This window comes from Tetrao urogallus, assembly GCF_951394365.1.
Source record: "Tetrao urogallus genome assembly, chromosome: 2".
In the NCBI taxonomy this organism is placed as follows: domain Eukaryota; kingdom Metazoa; phylum Chordata; class Aves; order Galliformes; family Phasianidae; genus Tetrao; species Tetrao urogallus.
In genome coordinates, this window is record NC_136814.1 from 38,964,678 (window position 1) to 38,991,723 (window position 27,046).

The 27,046-nt window shown below is 39.9% G+C and overlaps 1 protein-coding gene across 1 annotated transcript; it reads right to left on the reverse strand.

The window, feature by feature from the left end:
• Nucleotides 1-6,108: 6,108 nt before the first annotated feature.
• Nucleotides 6,109-26,283, reverse strand: TSNAX (translin associated factor X; the record flags this gene model as incomplete). The annotated part of the gene is made up of 6 exons (XM_079532427.1): nt 6,109-6,483; nt 8,139-8,266; nt 19,934-20,064; nt 21,600-21,714; nt 24,113-24,220; nt 26,262-26,283. The coding sequence occupies 6 exons, from the start codon at nt 26,281-26,283 to the stop codon at nt 6,109-6,111; spliced, it is 879 nt and encodes a 292-aa protein (XP_079388553.1).
• Between the last annotated feature and the right edge of the window lie 763 nt (nt 26,284-27,046).

Below are 27,046 nucleotides of genomic sequence, written 5' to 3' on the forward strand. Positions count from 1 at the left end.
GAAACAAAAAAAAGCCTCTTGTATTTCTAGAGATGGACACTAGATGGCAGAACAAATAAACATTCTCTAACAATTTCCTAAGAGGCATCCTTTTAATGGCAAGGCAGGACCAGAGAGCTGAAATAGACTATATCTGAAATAAACGGAAAGCCTACAGCTTTTCCACTTGGGCCAATCAGTTCCTGTAGAGCACAGGCTCTGATAAGACTAGGTTTAAACTTTTTATGTCCTTCACCATGAGTGTTACCTTCAATTTGGTGATAGTCACGAACTCCCATCTCCCTGAACAAACACCAGCATCTTCCCTTCTCTCACACAACACGTTTAAAGTAGGACACAGGAAAACTCTACCACAACTCTGAGTGGGTGATACAAGTTTTTAGATGCAGATAAGAAACCTCAATTGAGCTCAAGCAATTTAGGAACGTCAGTGCAGCTGCCAATCGGTGGAATGCTCTTCATGGGTAGATACCATTATGTAATTAGAATCTAAATTATTTGCTCCCGCAAAGCAACACTTCTTCCAGAGGAAGAATGTACCTATTTAAATAGTTAAATTATTAAGAGTAATCATGGGTAAATGCTGGGCTGAAAATGCTGCAAAAAAAAAAAAAGACCTGAGAAGAACCGAGCAGGACTGTTGTGCACTATGAGATCTCTGCTGGCACCAGACACTGCTCGCTCAAGGTTTGTGCCCCAAGCGTGGCCCAGCTCTGGCTTTGCCTTGAGCTGCAGGATGGGGCAAGGTCTGGAGATCCAGCAGCCCAGGGCAGCTCAATGAATGGGAAACCAGCAGGAAAACAGGTTCCACCAAGAGCATAAAGCACAGCAGCTCACTGAAGCCAGCTGGAAGTTCAGAATGAGTGCTTCTAATGTTGCTATCTGCCTGTGGGATGCTGCACACACTTTGCACATGACTGGATGGCACATGAGGGACCTTAGCATTTCAGCCCCATAAAAGGGCGTGGGCTGCCCCATGAGCTCACAGGCTCTGGAGTGCAACAAGTGCTCAGATCAGCAGCCATATGAGCTGGACTGGAAGCTGAAAGAGCCAAGTCCAACTCCTGGCTCCTGACTGATTTGCTGTATGACCTTACACCATTTCATCTTAGTCATTTTCCTTCATGGTCATGGCATCTCCTGTCATCTTCACCTGGAGGTGTGAGGTATACAAAGCAAAATCTTCTTAACCTAAGCCCTTGCTGCGAGGAGAGATCCACCCCCTTATACACATCTAACACAAGACAGCCAGCACTTAACAGTATTCCTGTGACATTGAAACCGTTCATACAATTGCATCCTTCAAACATCTGATTTCTGTCCTCACAAAGTTCATTTTAACAAAACCTGGGCTATTTCCAAACCCACTTACAGAGAGTCAGTTTTGCCAGGTGTTTTTTCCTGAAGCCATGAGAGGAGAGGACCTTGAGAAGGAACTAAACAGAAGTGGTGGGACCTGACCAGATTAAAAGGAATTCATAAGCCTGAAAGAAAGCAAAGAGCTGTGGGAGAAGTGCCCAAAGATAAACGATGTCCCACGAAACCTGCTGTGCACCAGGAGCCAAGGAACAGCATCTAACGATGGGCTTAGGAGGTCATCTGGCCTGTTGTGGCAATGGAGAAGCAGAGCTCACACAACAGCTGCTTTCTTTGGGAGGAGTAAACATCTGAATGAAAAGAACAGTAGGAAGAAAGAAGATGAACCCACATGACACTGGTCTGTGAAATCCAGTAGGGCAGGCTGGGCACTCAGCCCCCCTTATTGGGGGGCAGGAGGGACAACCAGGGCCAGTGGTGTCAGCCTGTGGGAGGAGCTGAGAGGAGCCATCTCCTCAAGTCTGGCCAGTGTTCAGGGAGATACTGACTGGCTCCAGAAGAACCCATAGGCAAGCCTCTCCTGCTGCAGTCTGCAAACAGGCTTTTCAAAGGGGTAATGATTTAGGTAAAGAAAGGTGGGACTGGTGGGAATACTCCTCAATGACAACCTTCCTGAGAACTGGAGAAGCAGCTGCCTCCATCTTTGTAGACCATTTCTCTTGGCTTGCGATGATTGCAGGCCTCAAAATAACTGAGGTTTGCACAGCCACAAAAGCATCATGAGATGTGCTTACCCACCCATCCTGACACACAGCACCATGGCTGCCATAGGACATAGCACCAGGTCTTTGGAGTGCAGGAGTAGCAGAACTCTCCCCCCACAGCTGACTGATGTTTTCAGATTTGGAGGTGTGAATAGACAAGCCTGCTTAAGAAACCAACTGATTATTCTTCTTCCTGCATGGAGACGGTTTACCCCAAGACATCAGCTAGACATGGAAAAGATCAACCCATGGAATGGATGCAATGAATCAAAAGAACAGTAAAGTGCAAGAAATTACAAGTTAAGAAAGGGAAGAAAAGGAACAGTTGAAGCAGCAACAACAGTGACAGCAAAACTGACAGACTGACAGCATGCAAGTGGAAAACAGTGGTCACAGTAAGCATTCCTTTATGTTACAGAATACATCTAACCTTGTTTCTAGCAGTTGCAAACACTGGTAGATCACCAATCAATGACTACGGCTACCAGTATGGGAATGATGGTGAACAAGCATGGGAGGTGGGGTGGCATGGGAACAAAGAGCTAAATCTGTGACAGCACAGCTGGATCCTACAAACCCTGCTCAAAGCAGGACTTGCAGGTTCTCACAGCTCAGAAAATTAAGTTCCCTTTACTCATTACTCAAGAGTAGATGCTTTGGGTATCTTGTGGTCCTACCATTCCTACAGGTCAGCTCCAAGACTTTTATAGCTGAGACACTCAGTTGCAAAGCAGTTTCCAGCTTCTTGCGGGGCTGCCTTCCTGTCCCATGTCCTTCCCAAGTCCCACCCTAAGTGTGTCCCTTCTGTCCTGCAGCTCATCCTGCTCCTCCTCCATGCTCTCCCACTCCTTGCCACTCTTCCCCTCTTTGTTTTCACCTTACTTCCTTCCATTTTCCTGCTCTACTGCCTTCTTCCTTCCCAACTAACTCTTTACTGTCAACATTTCAGACTTTTAAAAGTTTTGGAAAGTTTCCTTTCCAAAATCAGAAGTGTTAAGCCAAACTGCTATCCTGCAGTCTTCTGGTAAAGGGCCTGTCCTCTCACTTCCACCTCATCGCTTTCCTCCACCATCTTCCCTTTATTTTTCTTGGCTGTTCCTTTGTCTGCTCTGAAGTTCAGAAACTCTTTGAGGGTAGTCCCAGAGTCTAGTCCATAGAATTCTAGAAGGCAAAATATATAATATAAAGTCTATTCTAATTTTTATTATTATTATTTTAAAATGATTTTGAATAAACTCACGGAAAAATCCAAGTAAGGAAGACCGAGTAGATAGACACACGTGTCCTGTCAACAGGAAGCTTCTCTTATATAACTTCACTGCAGTTTTGGAAAGCTAAATGTGATTGAATCTATTTTCCTCTCTGCAAATTAGTAGCCAGGACAAAAGTCAAGCATGAAGAAATATCACCTCTGAGAAAGATTTCAGAAAGGCAGATGGTTTTTAGCACACAGAGCTGCCCCCATGAAACATCTGCTATGACGTAGTCCTGCTCTGGCTGTAGACCAAGCATATCAATGGCTCCACAGAGCAATGGGATAAGAAATGGGAAAATTGCCATTGCTTGTTTAGGAACTTGTTTTGCTGATAAATGTCTGTCACTTTTCAAATAGCTACAGTCTAATTGTTTTTTGGGGAAAATATTTCCTTGAGCTGGAGGTTTGCAGGCCGCTAGCAATTTCCCATCTGTGCTGCTGCTCTAATACACCACACACACACTTTCCTCCCTATTAGGGATTACTATGGCTTCTGATTATAAACAGGCAGCCTAAAGGAATTTAGAAATCTCATCTGCCCTTAAGGAAGTTCTCTAGGCTTAATGAAATTTTAAGGTTGGAATCAAAACATATTCTTTGAAGAAACCTCTAAATTCTGCTAAAAAATACAATTATTATACATCTGTAATTTCATAATCATGAATGACTGTATGGGGATAACAGTTGTTTGACTGCAGCAGTGGCTGCTGTGTGCTCATTATGTGGCAGGCTTTCAATGTCACTCATCTCATCCCTTGTCAAACTGTGACATGAAAACATTCAGCTTCTGCCCAGTAGTTGCTGGGACAGACAACATACAGCCTTCTGTTTAGTATCAGACAATACATCTAATAACGATACGATAGGCTTTCAACTCACACACGTCCTCCTGCAATTACTTGCAGTAAATTTAGCAGTGCCAAAAGACACAGTACTACTCTTGCACCTGCTTCAAGTGAAATACTAAAAGCATACGTAAACTTAAGAAAAAATTTTAAAAAGGATTCCTTATGAATAGGTTTCACTTACTCCTCCTCACTTCTCCTCCTCCCCCCCTCGCCAAAAAAGAGGAAAACAACAAGAAAAAAATACTGTCTACCATTGCAGATTTATACTAGTGTAAAATTGTTCTGCCATCTGAATCCCTTGCTGATTTTTTTAGTTGTTGTTTGTTTTTTTTAACTCAAGAGGATCACATGAAGTTTCAAACCTAGCTACTATTAGACTTCCCTGAATAAAACGGCTGAGAAAGTAGTTCTGCACACCAGGGGGAAACTCACACCTTTACTTACCTCTAGGACTAAATAGCAAAAAAAAAAAAAAAAAAAAAAAGAAACAAAAAAAACCAACAACATCCAGGCAGTGACTGCTTTCAGAATTTATTGCTTAAAAAAAAAAAAAAAAAAAAAAAAAAAAAGTAATAATAGGAAGAAAATAAAGTACCCACCACATATTGCTTTATGTGGAAACAATGGAAAAATGTGACAGAAATATATTTACCCATTCCTGACCATGTATCAGATGATCCGTGCTACTCAGGACATGCTCATGGGAAAAATATTGGCACTATCACAGCATATGGAAGTGAAAATAAAAAACATGCAGTATTTTCAATTGCAGTTGGGAGGCCTATTTCCTGGAGTCTAAAGATCATGTTGTTTTATCTGTTTTCCTTTAGCATAACGTACATTATCAGACTTCCATAACTTCAGACACCGGCAGAAAGCCCTGATTTTTTGCCAGCGGTGACATACCCACCTCAAAGATAAACCTGGAAGTCAGAATGTCTGCCTTATTTCTGTTTGCAATTTCCTTTCCATAGGAACATGCACATGATATAGTTCCTGCTAACAGATATTTAAAGCTTTGCTGGCCCTTCCTATACTTCTACCAGCTCAGCCCCACTGGAGGTCCTCAGGGCAGCACAAACACCAGAGAACAGACTTCTAGCACAAAGCCTCATTGGTTTTGTTCAAGAAGCTCTTGCCTTAACCAATTTGTGTGTGTTAAGTATACTTGGCAGGTCTTTCTTCTGCTTTTGTCTACAAAAATGGCAGATTCTGCATTAAAACGTGTTACCAAAATGTAAACCATTAAGTTCCACATTTTTAAATGATTTCCTAACTCATATCAAAATATCTAAAGAATCTGTGTAACTAAAACAGAGCTCAATTTTAACCGAGTCCCAGAATGATGAGTACACAGTAATACATGCCTGGTGCAATTAGCCTCATTACCAACTGGAGAAAAGCTGACTTAGCTTCAGTTTCAAGACCACCTCAGCTTCAAGTCAAAGGTCGAACTTTCACACATGTAGGTGTGCTATTTTAGATACAATGTGAAGATAGAACCCAAACAGTCAGAAAACAAAGCTCAGCAAAAACCTACGGATAATGCTGAACAACCAGTACCTGACCATTTTTTTCCACTGCTAATTAGTGATAAGAGCAACCACACCTGTTCAAGGTGACTGGCACTACTGACAGTCACTGGTGCAAAACGCAGTGGAACATTTGGTCGTTCTGAAAGAGGATACAATGGAGCAATACAGGAAATTCCATGCCGAGAGGACAAAGTCAAACATTTGTTCTCTGGCACACCATAAAAAAGTATTTTTGGTTACAAATCACTATTGCAAACAATCTTGTCGTAGATAAAACTAAAAATGTCTCTACCTAAAAAGCGTTGAGGGTCAAAAACCTAAAAATCATAACTAACAAGATTTCTCTATGTGAGTCCTCTCCCCTTATGGGCTGTGACAGTCTCCATATTTTAAGAAAGGCCTTCCTCTTGGTCAATCAATTCTGTTTTGGTGGAGAACACATCAGCCAACATGTGCTTTGGGATTTCAGAGCCCCGTACTTTTAACGTGTAGCAGGCATTCTCTACTTTTGCCAGACTCTGTTTCAAAGTGTACAGTTTCTTGGATACTTCATAAGGTCCAGTGTTGCCAATGAAAGTAAAACCGTCATAAATCTGACGTAAGAACTGGCTCAGTTCAAAAGGTGTGTCGATGTCACCATTGCCAACACTGCTGATGCACAGTCGCATCAGCTCTCCGGTTAGATCAGCCACTCCCAGCAGGTAATCTACAGGTGTCACCTTCAGGCTCCAAGTGTGTGGTTGTTTATCCTGGGAACTGGAGGTCTGAGGACAGAATAGAGCAAAGTTCCTTTCAGAGAATTATGGAAAAGACAGTCTAAAATGGTTCAAATGCACACCAATTTACCTAATGCACTGCAAAGCAATAGGAATTACAAACATTCTAGTGCATGCCACTTCCACTGATTTCAGAAGTACTATTTACTAATCCTTCCTCCAGCGTGCTGTAAGATATAAAAGTATCCATTCCATTGAGATGTGACTTCCTCTCTGAAAAGCATGATGAACATATCAAACATACCACGCTTCTACCATTTTTATATGCAAATAGAATAAATATTTTTTTGTATCAACATTTATTTGCATTTGCCTTTTTTTTGGGGGGGTGGGGGGCTTGCAGACTTCAGCCTGATGGATTTAAATTTTGGTTGAATGGTCTTGTCCAAAGATACACAAATCCAAAGATTCAAGAAACAATAAGAGAGTCTGCACTATGAAAACAAATCACATCATTTTGTAATAATATCTTGAATTTCAAAATGCTTTCTAGAAGAAGCTCACAAGTGGATTCCTCTCAGATCTGTTTTTTATATCAATTGAATTCATCAAAATATCTAAATAAATATTCATGAAAAAAATTACCACAAGTGACAAATTTGCTCTCCAAGCTACAATACTTTTGATTTCCAAAATACTGGTGATATTGGAGACAGCACAGGTTTGCTTCTATCCCCTTATTCCCACAAGGGAACACCCACCCAAACATCACCAATCTGGTCAGGTGTGCATGCAGACATCAATAACTTTGCAAATAGGGAAAAGAAGCATGCCATTGTAGGTAAGAAAAAGAGAACTTAAGCTGAAAACCTGGCTTCTTTACAAATATCTTACTAAAAGAATGAGGAAGGAAAAAAAAAGTGCTGTAGAACAGAATCTCTTCAACAGAAGTAGTCTCTAAAGCACTAATGCTGTGTATTACTGTACACTGCATGTGCACTGCATGACCATTTCTATACTTTACCACAGACAGCTTCTGAGCCCCATCTACAAAGTGTTCCCAGTTTACTGTGGTCATTGGCAGCAGTGTCTGTGCAAATAATTGTGCAGGGCAGGGTAAAGGTATGGCCACATCAAGAAACAGCAGATACAACATGAGGTGTAAGGTACAAGAGTAAATGAGTTTGTGCCCTGAAAACATAAAGAGCAACTCTAGGAATGCTACAAATTACCAAGCTAAAACACATAATGAATACTAACAGAAGCTAATCAGAGTGCCTGCCCTGATTAGCTTACTATGAGGTAGGAAGATTTCATTTTGTCTCGAATTCATTAGTCTCCTCCAACTTTTGCTATACCACTATACACTGGTGGATGTTACAGATACAAACACAGACATTAAAAATCCCTTTTCCATATTTGCTTCCCGGTATTTTACAATCCCAAATCCTTCTCCCTGCCAGAAGGTGTTCATTTTGCCCTAAAGGGGATGTGAAATGAATAAACTTGAAGCCTACTGACCTAGTTTAATACGTCTCAGAATAACAAGCACGTTTTGAATGACTGAGTCAAAGCCCACATGTATATCTAATACCATTCCATTAACTGAACTTACTTAATCAAGTGCCAAAAGCATGACTAAGCTCAGTCGTTGCATTACCATTCCAGAAAGATATGCCATATGAGAAGAGAAAAACTTTTACCATGTTTGTTGTTTCTTCTCTGTCTTCTGCTGTAAATATTAGTTGCTTGTTGATCTCTTCAACACTAATTAAAGATCGGGTTTTGATAAAATACTGAAATGAAACAGCTTCAATATATTCTTGAAGTCCTGAAAAAAAAAAAACAACCAAACCACAAAATTATTAAGCAAATGATTCAAACTTTATAGCAATGACCCATGACCCATGCTTGCTTTTTTTTTTTTTAGAAAATTTGTATGTGAAACTATCTTAAGATTACTAGCAGAAAGTGAAATCCAGACATAACACTGAAAAGCTATTTAACATAGCACACTTCTGACATATGAGACCAAAAGAACAGCAGATCAACATTTTCGAGTTTTTACTACAAGTGCATTTTTTATTCAGATCCTTCAGTATATCAGTACAAAGTATAGTGCTACTTACTCCCAGAAACATCTTAAGAAGTCGCTCCCCATAACGAAGCTTCTAAAGCGTTGCATTTATATTACACGAAGTCACAGACATGGGGCACAATGCAAAAAAAAGACTGCAGATAAATCAAAAACAAGGCAGATGGCCCACAAAATACAGGTAATGTTTCCTTTAGATCTGTTGTTAGCAACAGAAAATATCTGTTTAAAACTTCATTTCCCATTTCATTGTTTTGTAGGAATTAGTGAATAGGCTCCTTAAAAGACAGGCTAGGTGAAATTCAAGTTCAGGACAAAGCACATTTTCTTACAAACAAATCCAGACCAAAAACTATTATTGTTAAAATTACAATAAGCCAGACAAGACTGCAATGTTTGGCAAGATGAACACAATGAAGGACAGCCCTATCGTCAAGAACTTACACTCTGAAAATAAGGCATGCAGGAAGAACAAAAGGTGTGCCAGCAAGGAAATAAAAGATAGGATAACAAATACAGCTTGTTCCAGATTTATATGCCATTTGCAGCCACCTGTCACAATTACCTCTCACTATCAACTCAGCAGATGGCAATTTTCTGTATGCATTAGTAACAAAAGTGAGATCAAAAATACAGCTTGAATATTGAGACGGTAATTCGTAGGTTCTATTAATTTTTCCTTATATGTAGAGGACAAATCTGGGGGAAGCATGTGGGATTTCAGCACAAATCTGAAATTGGCTCTGATGGTGGAAAAATAAAAAGCAGAAATGAATCTGGAGCAAACAGCCACAGCAGGATTAAGCTAAAAAGTTTTAAAGACAATAACAATACGTGTGTATCTGAGCAAGGGGCAGAGAGAGAGCCAACAGAGGAAGTTAAAGGAACATACTGTAACATGATCGATCTTAGCAGAAGAACTGAACAATTCTAAGGGGATGGTTTCACTTTGAGAGAAGCTCAGAGGTGACACTGCTGTAACACGCTGAGAAGGGCCATGAATAGACAACAGCTTTGCCAATACGTCAAGTGAAAAAAAATGGAGGAACCCAAGGTAACTAGCAGCAGAATCCTGTTTCCATTGGAATAATTTTAGAAACTCCAACTGACCACTCTAGGGCCAAAATCTCAGCCTACAAGAGATATCTAGGAAGCAGAGAATTTAGGCTTCATTTGGATCAAAGAGAAAGTCTGAATCAATAACACAGCCTTGAGTAACAGAGGAAAGCCACATGATCCCCAGAAAACTAGAGGAGACCACAAGGGAAAATGCTTTTCATGTTGCAATCAAAAAAGCTTAACGAATGACCTGCATTTCTTCCTTTGAAATACGAATTTGCAAAGTGAGTGAGGGCAATTCAGAAAGGCATTTCAGTTTGCATCCTTTATGCTCCTACCCAGCAGTAGCTTGAAAAGTAGAATAAGATCCAGCAACCAGAGCCACACTCATTTCTCGTACACAGGGAACTGCAAGGCCAATTAAACGCAATAGCTTCATCAACTGAGCTTGGGTGAAGCATTCTGGGCAGAAGTCACAGAGGAATAATAAAGGAAAACTACTTGGGATTTTCCAAAACTAGTAACTTCAGAAGTTGCAGAGAGGAAGATTTATTCAATTGCTTCTTCCCCTGATTTACTCTGCTGATATAACACAACCAGTAATTCATTATGACATTTTGGCTTTTTCCATGGATAAGCTGTAAGTTACCTAATGCCACAGCAATTAATACGACAACATGTGTGAGAATCTCTTATCTATGGAGAAGACTATCAGATATGAAGAATCAACGTGGCACTTACCCAAGTTCTCAAAGTGATCAAACCAGCTCTCAAACCTTCCAATATACAGGTTTCTTGATCAGTCTTAACTCCCCAGCTTCCACTCATTTCACTTTAACTCCTCCACACGCATTTTCCAGGGTGTTTGGTTCCTCCTTTCATTTCTATATCTATGTGTATTTATTTTCCTTTCTCTCTCTCCATATATACACACACACACACACACACACACACGCAAATACATGCACATTTTTACCTCCTCCTTTCCAATCCAAGCTGTTCCACTATTTTCCTCCCTTCTCTTTAACACCACTATGTGAATATTGTACACACATTCTGGTTTGTTATTTCACCTTGCACAGTTTGGGAATCTACCTCACAGTATTGACAAGTAAGGTTACAAAACCTTATGTGACACTGTTAGCATCACAAATAGACTGGTAGCAACTCCTCTGCAAAAATATTTATATTTTAAGTCCTTCCAAAAGTAGCTGCAACATAACCTTTTAGCGACCCAAGACCTTGAAAGAAGGTGTTTTTATATGCAGGTAGAAGAATGTTTGAATATGTTATGTTTTAGCTTCATGGAAGGACATCCGCTATGTTCAGCAAATAATCCCCAAGGTGAAAAGCTCCATCCCATTTCACTACACTATCCAACAGCACCTTTCCCCTCATGCTTTTATTTTGGATTTATTCCAAAACTTGATTATTTACAGATTGAGCTGCCAGTAATAGTTTGTAAAACTGTTTTTATGCATTTTTTTTCTTAGAACACACGTAGGAAACTGCAAATAAAAGCATGGCGTTACTTCCAGTAGCATTTCTTAAAATTAGAAAGGTGAAACTACAGAAAAGTTAAATATTTTGATATCTTATTATATTTATTCTGTATAAATAGCTTGTACTAGTGATAGGCTACCATCACACATATAATATCTTCCTTCTATATTTTGAAAATATATTTTTTGCATACAAACTGGAAAGTTACACAGAGGTATCTTCTCAGCACACATCTATAGAGGAGGAAATTTCATGCCTAAAAGTTTGTGCAATTTTTTTCCAGTTGAATCACCTGATAATGTTCATCTGCATATACAGATTCTGAGAAGTAAGAGTTAAGCAATTTCTCTAAAACAATGAAAAAAAACAACAAACAAAACTAATATCATACTAGCAAGGAATCGGGTCTCTTCAAACTCTCAGTGTAGCACTCTCTCCAAGAAAAAAATGACCATGTAAGAGGAAGGAAAAGATGTTTCTATTTTAAAAATGGGTAACGGTCCCTTAATTGGAGGAGTCAGATTAAGGTAAATACAATCTAATTCTACCTAAGATGTACATGCACGCATGTACTGAAATGACAGATCAAAGAAGGGGAAAGTGTCTCTTAACATTTAATTTACTGGATTTTTTCATTTAAGTATCTGTTCAACACTTAAAAATGGGTTAAAATGGGTTCCATGCATCTCAGGTCTTCACAGAATTGTAGAATCACAGAATTGTAGGGGTTGGAAGGGACCTCCAGAGATCATCGAGTCCAACCCCCCAAAGTCTTGAAGTTATAAACACCAACACTATCTGTCAGTTTCCTGAATGATGTTGGTCCCTATTTCTTCTCAAGTTATCTTCCTTCTCTTCCTTCATCCTCTTGCTTTCCTCCCTGCCTGCATCTTTTTGCTCACACAGACAGCCTCTGTTACCTTCCCAGCTCCTACCTTAAACCATGAAGCAGGAATCACAAACCAACAGCAGTCACCAAAAGGGCTGTCTGAAAACATGCACAGTTACAACAGTTTTCTTCCAGCATCACTGGTGCAGAACATTATTTTTAGGGCAAGTCACATGAAGCTACCCAATTGTGAATTCATCATCAAATCAAAGCAACACAACCTTATCACACTTAGGCTAATAAGTGACCCTCTCTTAAAAATAGGAAAAAAGAAAAAAAAAAAAGTCAAATTGTTGTGGAAAACCCAAACTGAGAAAAAAAAACAAAGATAACTGGAGAGCTTCTGTCAGTGAACTCTGCAGAACCCAAGGAAGATGGTAGAATGAGAAGAACCCACTTCTACAAGCCTGCTGATCAATGAGAACTGGTAAAATAACTACATGGACCAAGTACATCAACTGAAACAAGTGCAAGCAATAAATTTAAATGCATTCATAAACAAATGACAATTAGAAAATAATCATACCTCATCATTACCATCCTATTAAGACGAAACTGACAACTCACACCTCACTCATTTCAATTTGTCCACAGATGGCAGCAACAATTCCTAGATTCACACTTCTTTCTGTCCAGAAATGGTAAAAACTGAAGTAATTAAAACTGAGGCTATGAAACAATCCAACAGCTGCTTAGTTGATTGTGAGTGTGAAATCAAGGGTTAATTTTCTAACAGCTTACAGAAAGATTCTAAAGCCAGCTGTAAAACCAGCTATACTCAGACATACACACCACCTGGATATTGCTGTAAAAAAGGCTTCATATTACTCCTGAAGAGCAGGTTTTGTACAATGGGGATAAGTAACACATAAAAATAAAAGCACATAAATTTGAAAAAAAAAAATCTGCTGTTTCTATTCACTGAATAATACGTTCATGGAGCCAGGTATGTATGCCATGCAGAGCTACATACAGCCTTTGAATTTTAAAGGGAACTGAGGAAGAGAAAAACACAGCCAAGTCCATTTCCAGATAAACTGCTCCATTTTAACAATTCAGTTTTGAAATCACTTTGACAGTCAGTGCAAGCTCATATAGGAATATTTGTCAGAGAAAGATACTGTATGCATTCTATCACTAATCAGTTCAAGGTAGCAACTGAAACCAGAACATATATTGCATCTAGCAACGATTCATCTAAGCTGGTTTACGATCAAATCAATAATTAAATTGGTGAAAATTTCTCTTATTAAATCCTGAATGCTTTATTGATTAGTCAACTGCTATGTGACACATCCATGACCATCCTGCAGCTCTGTTCCTTTCCAGCTGTATGTGTAAGTGATAAATTTCAGGTGCTGAAGCGTTAGCATTGTTTGCACTTAGTCTCTAAAGCTGCATACACACCACAGCTAGGGGAAAGGTAAACCAGAGGTTTGTCTGTGTTCCTCAAAACTAAAGAAACAAACACAGGCTTCCTACTTAATAGGCATAAGTGCCCATGACAGTTAAATTATTTCTCAAACAGACACAAAAACTCCACAGAGAATTGCAGAGAGTTTTATTCTCTCACTGTAGAGATCAATTTAATTGAGCTTATGTTATTAATTTTAGAAACAAGTGTACAAATAGACAATGGTTTTCTTGCAGGAGACACTGTGGAAAATAAGTTCACAACCTTTTATTTCGTCCCCCCTTGAAGATCTGAGGGATGTACCATGGTTACTTGCTGAATTCAGCACAGTTACTATACTGATTTTTCACCTTCCTTGGAAGAACCTAGGAAATAGGCATGAGCTAGAAATAGTCCGAGAGTAATAAAATATAACAGTGAGTTTCAAACAAGCAGTTTACTTACTGGAAATCAGTTTTATAGTTTGTTGGCACTCTTGGATGTGCAAGAACAAAGAAATGCACAAAGTAAGAAAACAGAAATTAACAAAATTGTATCTGATAAATATTGGCTTCTACACTGCAAATTCCATTAATTTTTCAGTATAATCAGGAAACTTTGATTCCATTTCTGGCGTTTTACCTCTCACCCACAACAGCAAAGAGATGAACTTAATTCTTTAGCTACATCCTGTTCCTGTGTTATTATGTTTTCCCACCATCTCGCAGAAATCTGATTGCTTCCTCCACGGATAGCTTCCCTTTCAAGTTTTAGGTGTATTGAAATTTTTTCCTGGGTGAGATGATTACAATTCATGATACCCTTCCTTAAGCAGTAAAAAGCTTTTCCTCTGTATGTCACCTACTTTATTACAGTTTTTAAATTGTAAGACCAAAAAAAAAAAGTTCTTTTTCAGAGGTACATCATTGTTCTTGACCTTAGCTTTGTTTTACAAATACATATATAGGAAAAGGTAGCACAGTTTGCTTTATCCACTCCAACAGTGCAATTTATTGCAGCACGCTAAGAATTCTGAAGTGCCTTCAGATGGCATAAGGTAGGAGACAGAAATAAGCTACATTATAACATTCTCTCAGAACATAAATAGCGTGTGCACAAGATAAATCCACTGCGTCAATGCTGAACTTTTACACAGAATTTCCCGCATCAACATCAGAGAAGCAGTCACAGGGCAGTAGTTTTGACAAGGTGCTGACATTTTACAGCCTCATCATCTAATCCCATTCAGAGCAAGTGCAGACATGATAAAGAGCTAATGAGCTCCTCTGTGCAACCCACTCCATTCACTGTTACCGCTCGTACTGACACACAGCAAACAGAAAGGTCAGCCAACAGCGTTCCAGTTACATCTGTTATCATCACTCTCCACTGTATTAGCAAAGAAGCCCCAAAAGAAATTTGGGTTCCTCATTCCATAAGGAGCTACGCGCGCCTATCAGCTGCAAAGATAATGCCACACCTATACTTGTCCCTAGCAAAATCTTGACCTCACTGTAAAGACACCTACACGTAGCTTAAGTGATCACTCCTAATAGATCGCTCAGTCAAGGTTTTCTATAGGAAACGGTTTACTTAACAGCCTTACAATTCTCACACATGATCCCACCCCACACTGTTAAGGGACAAAAACTGGGCAAGACTTGCTTCCACCAGTTAGAGATTTCACTTCATAAGCCATGTTAGAATGGTGCTCCATTCATTCCCACTCAATGCCAACCTGCCACAGACTCAAAGCTCCCCTCTGCAATATATGTTTTGCATTTATGCAGTGCACATGCATGCAGGTCATACTTGGAATACTTACATAAATCCTAAAACGTTCAGAGCATACTCTGTCTTTAGAGTTTATACAGCTTTTTCCTGTCCTTTGCTGATATTCTGCAGTAATATTTTGGAGTTTTTCATAAATAATATAATACTACATAAATAAAATCCTGAAAAGTTTATTCCCTTTACTTCATACGTTCATAACCTCTTTCTCAGCCCTTTTCTTGCACAGCATCTTTCAAGAATTTTAAAGAAACAGTACACATTTCCTCACAGGATATATAAGGTATACACTGCTAAGTGGGGCAAAGAGCAGGAATTCTATATTACAAATAGTAAAGCTTTAAAAATATCAACAAAGCCGAACATCCTAACATAACAAATGAAGAGCTCCACATTAAAAAAAGACTTCATTATTTCAGTATCTCTTTGTTTGCTTGTTTAATCATCCCCTGGGACAATCTGTACTGTTAAGAAACGTGTAGAAAACAGTCATCAGTTTTTGTTGTTGTTCAATTAGTGCTATACTCAGTGTTTGAGCTCATGCAAGTGTCCTTTGGGGAAACGTCCTGCGTGCCATTAGCACTAATCTTAATGAGGGAAAGCATGAAACTCCTTTAGTGCTCTGCCAGAATTGTTTTATCTTCGAGTCAAAAGAACAACTGTTTGGAGTAACCCCAAAAAAAGCATTTAACAATTACAAGTGGAAAACAATATTCCCAAGCATTATACTCATAGCACTGTTCTATTTATAGGTGAACAGTTATTATACTGAATAAAATATGTATTAGGCAGCTTTATGATGCAGACAGTTGTGACTCCTTAACTGAGGCTGCAACGGCAGTTTCCATTACGAGCCCAGTTTTGATCCCTTTTACTCAGAGAGACATAGGGTGGGGAACAGGAGGATGTTTCATGTTTGGTTTCAAGACAAAGGAGAATATTTTTAGGAAGTTTGAGGTTAATTGGACATGCTGCTTTTGAGATATGGGACACAGGCGTTTCTTTATTCTTTTTGGAAGAAAAAAACCACACTTTAACTGCAATGTTTTTGCTTATGAGAACACTTTCAACAAATTCTCCAGAAATTCTTCAGAACACAAAATCAGACTTGAACACTAAGAGAAAGTCAAGACTTACAGCTTCAGGAAATACCTAAACAATCTAGCACTTTTCCTAATTATGTTTGTTCTCAGAAAGGCATGCAAACTTTTCCACTGTGAAAAAAGCAAGGCAACAATTAAAAATCACTAGACTTAAAAACAAAACCAAAAGCAACATTCTTAACTCTTATCAGTGTTTTCCCTTACAATTACAGTATTTCATAAACAGTGCGGTCAGGTGGGATAAAGCATTCCCTCTCACAGTTGTTCTTATTCTAATTGTTCCTTCTTTCCTCGTGCTTCTAGGTTTTCTATCTCAGCTTCTTGATCCTGACAGCAAGCATCTTCACATCTGTCACCTTGATCTCACTGTCAGCTGCATCAAAATCTACAAGTCTTTAAGCAACCCTTTTTTCCATCCCAATGACTAACTGAAGAGTGGAGGATTCAACAAACAAGGTGAGAGGAATGTTTGTGCTACAAGTTCACCTTTCATACTTGGCATAGACATGAGCTCATATAATCAATGCCTAAATGCAATCTCTGTCTTCCCAGTGACACACTCCTATATTCTAGCATGCTCCCTTACAAAACATGCATAGCAGGCACCAGCAAACACAAACTCTGCCTACTGAGGGAAGAGCCAAAATTTAAGTACTGACTTTTTACATGGGCAGATCATGACAGAACAAGGGGAAATGGTTTAAAAGTAAAAAGAGGGGAGATTATAGATCATGTATTAGGAGGAAGATTTTTACTCAGAGGGCAGTGAAGCCCTGGCACTTGCTATCCAGATTAGCTGGGGATGCCTCATCCCTAAACGTGCTCAAGGCCAGACTGGATGGCAGCCTGAACTGATGAGTGGCAACACTGCCCACAGCATGGGGTTGGAACTAAGGTTGGAACTAACATCAAGGTCCTTTCCACCCCAAGCCATTCTATGATTCAATAAACCATGCAGGTGACCTGCAGAAACAGAATGAAGGTCACTGTACTTCAGCTGGATTTTATACAATATATATTTTATAATGAGGAAAGAACTACCTAATTGCAGAAACAACTGGGAGCTCCCTGGGCTAGGTAGTATTATACAACTGAGGAGATTCCAGACTTGCCATTGATTCATGGACATCTAAAGAGCAGACAGAGGTGAAAGCACAACCATTTCCATTTCTAACCCAAACAGTCCAACTCCAGTCAATAACAACCTACAAGGAAAAGTCCAATGGAAGGGCTGCATTTTTATATCTTCTGCATTAGTCCACAAAACTGCTAAATTTCAGGCATTTGTATGCATACCTGATCAAAAGAAAACATAGACAGCAAAGCCTGCTTCTACTCTTCTATTCCCCCTCATGATCTAGTGCTCAATACCTCTTTGACTTCCTTTTTGTTTTTTAAACCTAGAGAACAGTAGATTCATTCTCTTTAATTGTCTTAAGACTACTAAGATTTTTTGTAATTCTACTACAGTCTCACTTCATTGCAAGCCACATGCAAGTGTTGGGGATATACTGCATATATAAAAGCTTTGCAGCTGTGGAGGCACTGAGTCATCATACATACACAGCAGGCAACTGATTTCCTCTACTACAGGTCTATATTCAACCTGTTCTACAGTGGACGGACATGTGTTTGTTATTTTATAAGTCTGGTATTTAAAACAGCAAAGATAAGTTTGAGAAATGTTGAATTGCAGCTGACAGGGTATTTCCAGTTGCTTTTTGAAGAGCTTATTCTGGTCCATTTTGATATTAATAGGTATCTTTATGCAAGTCACAGATCAGCAAAGGTGAATTAGCGTAACTAACTGTATATGAGTGCTTATCAAACAAAGCAAACCTGAACAGAAACTCGTTAAGCTAGTAATAACAACCTGAAAATAAATAAACTAAGTTTACTTATCTTTTACATAAAACTCTAATTATTCAGGTTGGCAAGGAAGCATTTATTTAAAAACTAAAATCTACTTTTTTTATTTTAGTCAGAAGAGAGAAACTGTAAGAAGAACGCTAGCAAGAGTTTTGTTCATTTACTTTAGAGGACATGGGTACATACAGAACTTACCACACGTTTCCCTGTCTGCTCTGTAGGCACGCTCTTATTACATCTGAGATAAATGCAAGCTAACTCCAGCCAAGATTCCCCTCAGTAAAAACAGAAGTAGGTATGTCTCACTGAATTCACCCACGCTAAACCCCATACTAAGAAACTAGGAGGAACTGGTGTAAAGCAACCAACAGGTGGTAGCTGGTTACCCTGTAATAACTGCCCATGTGGCAAAGCTGATAGCTTGCAGCATGAGGTCTCACAAAGATTCGCACACCTCAAGCAATGCTGTTGTATAGATAGCAAAGAAAATATGAACTTCACAAGTTATTCAGACAATGTTTACAGGTCTTAAGGAAGCTTTAAAAAGCCTTAATTCATAAAACTGAATGAATGGACTGGATTCTCAGCATTTATAAACAGAACTTAAAATGAAAATCCAAACACTTGGAACAATTACTGCTCACAGTTCAAGGTCATCTGTAGTGACAGTGTTTTGAACCACTTTTTTCATTGCCTTGTTAAAATACTAAGTGACAGAGAGCAGCAAGATTCACACAGGTTGTAAATGGCTCTCCTAAAAGTAACTGTTCACATTTGAATTGAATAACCAAATGCACCACCACAAGCAAGCTGTGGAATTGAATTAGAACCACTGAAAATTGGTACTGTAAGTTAAGAGACATTTCACTCTTAGATGACCTTAAGTTCACATACATAAGTAAAAGTTTACCTGTGCTCTGTTTGTCTTGTAAATTACATCTCTTCACAGACTTATTTATCAACAGTTTATAAAAGTAAAATACTTTCTAAAAATTAAATCTGGGCAGCTCTCCCCTGAAATCCCCTGAAGTCACTGAAGAATTCTTGCCTAAACAAGTAAAGATGCATGGGAATATATACATAAAATAGGTAAATGCAAGATACTTCTAGAGCATGAGCAAGATAGGAAAGAAGCAGTTACAGATACTACTTATATTTTGCCATAAACAAGGCAAAAGAATTTTAGGTAAGAATCAAATTCCATAGCAAAAAAAAAGTCAAGCAAGAGTGATGAAAGCACTGGTACATACTGTCTCCAGGATGGTAGTAAAAATTGCTATTTTACAGAGAAGAGCAGAAAAAGATGTAACTGAAACATATAAAGTGCACATTACAAGTCTTTAGAAGAAAGAAAATGCTCATCTAGGGATTTTAATTTATGAACTTTATGAATTCACAAAGGTATTATTTCACAAGCTAGTCATTTCTTCTTCCTCCCTGAGGTTACAACCTTTTCAACTGGGGTAAATATATGTATGTATGTAGCACATACTCCTCCCAGTCAAAGACAACTGACCAGTACGTTCATTAGAACCACTCCCAACTTTAGTGTAGGTCAGGGTACAAAGTTTTCCAGTTTCAGCAAATCCTTGTTTAACAGCAGTGCTAACAAGACTGTGTGATACTCTCAGAGTATCAGAGCTAACTCAGCTAACCACAAAGATAACTCTGAGTCCTGCTTTATAATCACAGAAATGAGCTACATTCAAACCTGCTGCATGAAGAGGAACCACTGCTAGGCAAGAAATCGAGTTCAGTGCAAAATAGCACACTTTGTGTATCTTAAAATAATTTACCTGGAGATATAGCTCTGTGAAACTGATACATGTCTTCACCTATCAGCTCTTGTGCAACCTGCTTAATCTTCCGTCTGACACCATCTAACTTGACTTCTGATTCATTTAGTACTTCTTCACCATTGGGAGCACTGAAATGAAACAGCAGCTTTCAGAATACCAGCAGACACTTGAAAAAAAATGTTACAGGTTTTCTATTACTAATACACTTTCATAGACTTCAAGGAAGAAAATAAAGCAGACATTGGAATCAGAAATGGTTTAACTTTCATTGACACTTATTGTAGACTCTGAAAGAGAGACTATGCAGAATCAGCTAGTCAAATGCTCTGGTAGCACAACATTTATTCCAGGTAATAATTTTAACAATTAATTAATAATTTTAAACAACTGCTTGAGCTTGAGTAAGAACAAATGCTTCATTAGAGTATTCTGAGAAACAAGCAGTATTTGCAGAAGTTCATTAAAAAAATATATCACTATTCTGCAATATGTTACAGAACACATGTAAAGTATATACATTTTTAGAAAGTAATTATGAACTGTGTTATGAAAGAACAGCTGAAATACCTGATTAACAAACAACATATATTTGGCATGTAAGATTTAGTTTAAAACCATTCCTCCTCCAACCTCAAACTATCAACGTAGTATATTAATAGGTATATTGGCAGACAGATAGACTGGTCTGAAGAAAACATTTAAAAGCAAACAGACTTCAGAAAGTAAAGCCATAATAATGGCTAAAACCAAAGGACTGGGAAATCAAAATATAGCACAGAAAGCTTCCACTCTCACAATAACACACGTATCTTAAAAACAGGAATCTAAAATTCAGAATAAATGAGTGTCTCATTATTGTTCTTTCCTCTTCCAGTTGCCAGCACATCTAGCCCCTGCAGTGGGAACAGCTATTCACAGTCAAGGTTGAGGCAGTTACTAGAATTATCGCAGTAGCTCCTCACAGAAGACCAAGTTAAAAAGAGGGCAATTTCCTAATCCCTATTTATAACTGTTACTACTATGGTAACTATAAATAGACACTACCACAACAGATGTGCGCAGGTAAGAAAGAAAAAAATAAATCTGGGAGAAGGAACAGGGAGAGCTGTTTATAGCAGTTACATGTAGGACGAGTAAATATTTTATTCAGCTGGATACACAAAGCTCTAAATTTTCCCATTCTTTTCCTGCTTTGTTTCTGGCTTCCAGTGATTGCTTGAAGGCTTTGGAGGACACAAAACATACAGAAGTTCAAAACTTCACAGACAAGTCTCTTAGATTGAAGAATGCAGTGAACAACCCAGGCTACCTACACTTTTTGCACTGATCACTGAGGGTGAGGTTACAAGAACCCAAAAGGGGAAGTAACAGCAGAGGTGACTAATGTGAAGGAAGGCTGCATGCTCCTCTCTCCCAGCTTGCTGGAAGCTGAAAAGCTCTCATCTGCTGTTACGCTCTACTTTGAACCTGTTTAACATTCCAATAAAACCAACTAAAAAACCTGAGCCAGCATCTATTAATTCTCTAACTGGTGCATGCAGTCAGCTGCTAAAGAATGTTTATGAGAAATTAATCTTTCTCAACAAAACATCTCAGCTATTAATCACAAACAAAAGACAGTTTATAGGTTTGCACAAACACTTCAGCTCTCGGTGTGACTCACCTGATATACCTGTGGAGTAGAAATATTGTTCTTTTGCTTTCGATTGTTATATCACGACTGAGCTTCACAAGCCGTTCATACTTATCATGCCTGGTGTCGAGTTCCAGCTGAAATGCTGCAGAGGCAGTGTTTACAGAAATAAGCATGATTATCACAGAATACAGCGTAAGGGAAAAGCTGAGATCCTGCACCACAGTAACAGCTGTGGGTCCCCATCCCCATCAGCCTTTCCCCAGTGTGGGCAGTGCTCCTGCACGGCACATAGCTGTGGAGACCACCATTGCCCCCTGCCTGCCACAGCTACTGCGCAACCCTGCAGCTCAACGCTGAGCAAAGGCACAGAATAACTTCTGAACAAAATACAGCAGGTCTTATGGTGCAGGTACGCACCAAGCAGGGACTCACAAGTATGCAGGAACCCAGGTCCCATTTTTGGCTCTTCAAAAACCGCACATATTTCTGAAAAGCCTCCTTGAGGGATCAACCTGTATATTTAGACAGCTACGTACCTATGAAACCTCAGTCTTGAACAGCAAAATTCATCATTAATATAATTTTTTGTTTAGTAAGTCAGGCTTAAATACACATCAACCCTGATACTGTTTTAAGCAGCCGAAACCATACACTTAAAAATGAACAGAATAGTAAAAAGAAAGGTTCTATTTTACATCAAAACTAGAATTGAGCAAAAGTATTTTAATATCCCTAAGAACTAAAAATAGAAAAGTGAAGCCAATTATTTAAAATAAAGATTTAAAATAAGATTTCTGACTTACTGACATAAATTTTCTCTGCCTAAAGAGAAAGAAGATTAAGAGAGGATGCATACGTAATTTTCTTAGTGAAAACTGTGAACAAATGTTTCACATACAACATTAACATTTTATACGCCATTAGTCCACTAAATAAACTATTAATAGATACTTAGAAGTGTTTAAGTACATTTCCTGCATAACTATCTGAGGCATTAAAGGATCCACGCAAGAAGATGGTGAAAGCAAGCTAAGAGGTCTCTTTTTTTTTTTTTTAATAGAGTATCTAACAAGTGACTATCTCTCAGAAAAGTGTAGAAGTTTACAAAGTTTAGATGAAGCTAAAAATTCCCATTGCCTTGAGAAAAAATATGGTTTCTTTTTTTTTTTGTTTTTGTTTTTCTGAAACATGAGCACAAATGCTCCTGCTGAGCTCCAAGTCTTTCATACGCATGACTGGTCTGTCTCCACCAAATTATTTGAGTTGAATCCACCAGTGAATTACCAAAAAGAAATACTTCATAACTCTGTGGAACACAAACACTACAATCCTGAAAAGTCAGGATGAACTGCATCTCTTACTCTGTTCTGAAATTTATCAAAGACTACTGATTGGATCTCATGAGAAAGGAGGGAAATAAGGGATGTTTTGAATTCAAATTAGCGGCATCCTCAAGAAAAATCCTGATACATTTGAGAGTGAAAAATTAAACTTGAAAGTACATTTGCACTACTCAATTTAGAGTACAAGTGTATATACATTATTCAAGATAAAAGTGCCGGGGTCAAAGTTAATAATCTGCCAAGCTGACTCATACAGCTGCTTTAACATGTAGTTAAAGACACCAAAGAAATTATATGGTGCTGAAGGCATCATCTCTAACAGTCTTCCAGCTTTTATTTCTTCATCTTCCTTAGGAAAAAAAATAATACGGGAAGCAGGGAAAATTTTACACTGAGATCTGATCTGTGCCCTGTATCGCATTCCCTTCCTTCATCTGTTGATGTTCCTCATTTCTGAAGACCACCTTTTGCGTGTCAGGGCTTACCTAATGAGAGAGCTTGAGAGAATCAAACTGAACTGACTAACATTTGAGTCTGATGTAAATACTGTGAAAACAGTTTTGCTTGAGGGCAGTTCACACCTGCATATTTGGGGAAAAACAACAACAACAACAACTGAAATATAAGCTGTTCTTAAAAAAGGCAATCAAAACAAAGTGTCTCCATAAAGGCCTACTGCAGATCGTTAAACTCAGATTCTCAGAAAGCACACGTATAAGCAGATACCAATTCATAAATCCACGCATCCAGATTTCCATTTAAGAAACTTGGTCATCCATGCACCACCATAACTATGGTCAGCAGTTGGGAACCTTCTCAGCCATGTCCTTTCGTCACAACAGACAAGATTTTGCATCTGTGCAGTTTGTGCATTTCCCTGCTACCAAAGGGCCCCATGCCTGCTGGAATGCTGCAGTTTACTTAGCATCAGGTTCAGCAGGGTGGGAGAGGGGAACAGGACGCAAGATGAAAAAGGGAGCAGGTCACACGCCAGGTGCAGCCACGCCAAACCCTTCTCTCAGGCCTTGATTGTATAAACAGCAAAACAGCATCTTCTAAATGTAGAAAGCATGAGTTTCACTAATTTCAAATCTCTCCCCCTGAGGAAGTTGGCTTATTCCATCACTAAATACATCATTCCTAGCAAATTCCGCAATGCACACTTTTCATAATCTGGCTTTCCAAATTCTTTCTTACATTTAAAAGATGTCATCAAAGGAGAAGAAGGATTAACATTCTCTTTTTCCTCTCTTCTTTGACCATGTGGAAAATTATCGTGCTTTCGTTTTCTGAAGCCACCTGATCCTATTAATGAAAAACAAACACACACAAATAAAAATATTTAAAAATAAACTAGTTTTGCCAGAACATACGTAATGTCAGAACGCTGTCTTCAGAGGATTTATGGCTCCATTGATATTTTGCATGATAGAATGAGGTAACTTTTATTAGCAGCTGCTGTCATCTCTACAATACCACACTATTTGTTCCACCACATTCCTAGTGAATAATGGGACAACTTTTACCAATTCTAATGGATGACCAGAGTAGGATCCCAAATACTTTTGTCATAAGCTGTTCATATTCTTTTATGTTTCCTTTCCATAAAGGAATAGCTGCATGGAAATTATTGCGTTAAAAAGGACCTACAGCATTTGACAATGTTTTGTTGTGTTTTTTTTTTAATTATTTTTTTAATATCCAACTTGACAGAAAATATTTAAACTCCTACCAGTAGTAGTTTATTGTACAATAATTACCAAATCACAGAATGCTCAGGTTGGAAAAGACCTTAAGATCATCAAGTCAAACTGCAACCTAATCATAACACCCTAACTCTAACAACCCTCTGCTATATCATGTCCTTGAGCACACCTAAACAGTTCTTAACACATCCAGGGATGGTGACTCAACCACCTCCCTGGGGAGCCTATTCCAGTGCTTAACAACTCTTTCAGTAAAGAAGTTTTTCCTGATATACAACCTAAACCTCCCCTGGTGCACCTTGAGGCCATTTCTCCTCATCCTGTCACCAGTGAGAAGAAACCCACCCTGCTCTCAGTGCAATCACCTTACAGGTATTTGAAGACAATTTGAAGACAATTATAGTTTCCCCTCAGCCTTCTTCTCCTAAGTGACCATAATTATTGTCATTGGTCTTCGGTAATAAAAAAAAGTACTCACGGCATAAATTAGGCAGACTGCCACTATTCATCTATCTAGATTTACCTCCTGTGGTGCAGCACCTTAGGTCCTTACACTCCACTCATTTAAAGGCTTCTTTTTACCCTGCAAAAGCTGTTTCCTTCAACTGCCATTACTTGCTCCTGTCTTAGTGTCCCTTTTCAAACCATTACTCAAAACCCCTCTCTTCTGGATTGCCTTTTACTGTCAACTTGCACTTGGTCCTGTTCCTTCCTTCAGTCTCTCCTTCACCAAGGAGAGAATCATTCACATTGTAACCACTTTTCTTTGTTATCTCCTCCTCGTGACAGCTGCAAGCATTGTGTTCCGAGCAGGGGCCAATATTTGGCACATTTGCATACTAGCAAACCTTTCTGAACACGTGTAGTTCTCTTAATTTCCTTAAAAGACAAACAAAAGGAAGCTACTTAGAAGTTACAGAAGAACACTGGATTTTAAAATGCTTCCGTTTGTTTATTATCCCAAACTCAAACCAGAAGTGGGCGTTGTTACTTTCTAAAAGAGGAAACTGAACATCATTTTTCCCTTCTTTTCTGTTAGGACGTGGGTTCAGGGCTTTGTTTTTCCTGTAGCACTGAGCACGTTACTAACACGAGCCCTTGAAGCAGCGCAGAGCATTCAGCTCTCTGCCTTGCACCAGACGTTAGGAACATCAAAATAATTCACAGGAAAATAAATAGATAGATAGATAGATAAGAAAGACCAGGTCCTCCTAAAGCAGGGGCATAAAATTGGAGAGAAATAGAGAGAGATGAGGGGCTGCTGCATAAACAGCAATGTGAATTTCAGAAAGCGACAGGAAAATAGATGAGAAAAGCAAAGGAAGGCCACGCTATCTGCTTTCTGGTAGGAGGAAGCTCTGTCTGAGCAGCACACAGGCTGACGGCGAGATCTGACAGACACTTCCTAACACTTTACAGGCCCAATAACAAATTCAGGTTTTGCTGCATGTTTTTTAACAGCAGGGACGGGAACTGCAAGAGCTAGCACAGGCCCGGTCGAGGGAACAGCTGGGGCACCACACAGCCCAGCCGAGCCGGTCCTCTCCCCCATCCACCCTCCTCACGCCTCTCCCGCTGCCCGTTCCCCGCCGGCTCCGAGAGCTCCGCTGGCCCGCGGGAGGCAGCGGCAGGCGGCGCACCGTCACCTTCCTTGCCGCTCATCTCGCCGCAGCCGCCGAGCCAGGCGTCCCCAAGTAGAGTCGCTTCCCCGCCCCCCCCCCCCACAACGCCTCCAGGGCCCCACGGCACGGCGCTGAGGTGCCCGTCAGCCTGCCTGACGGCAAGACCCGCCGCGGCGCGGTCTCTCGGCCCGTCGGCCACGGGAATGGAGGCGCGGAGCAGAGCCGCGGGGAGACGGTGGACGATGCTGGGCTCGGTGACCTCAAACTAGGAGCAGAGCGCGGGCCCCGCCGTGGTTTTGTGCAGGCTCTCTTCCGGACGGCCGCGCTGAGGTCCCGTCGGGGGCTTCCCTAGCGCGGAGCAGGGCGGGCCGCGTGCTGTTGCTGGCCGGAGGAGTTGGGTTGCGTGCCTGGGGCGAGCTCGGGGTGACGGGCAGGTGCTGGTCCCGCTACCCCGCTATGGTTGTCCGCACGCGCGGCCCTACGTGCCCAAAACCAGAAGGCGAAAGGAATCTGTGGCTCGCGGGTTGCCAGCCGCATTGTCCCGCTGCCAGGTGCCCGGTCCTGCTCGTGGCTGCTGCCTGCCTGTGAAACGACCCATCCGAGCACGCCGGCGGAGCGCTCGCAGCCTTTGTGTATGGGTGTGCGTGTGTGTGTGCTTCTCCTTCTTCCACGCCCTTAATAATTTTTAACTTGTTGATCAATTGGTCCAGTGTGACAGAGGGGAAGCGTTTCCAAGAGCGATTATAAACGTCGTGGCCACGGGAAAAGGTTCGGGTGGAATTTGCACTACACCGGCAACCGAG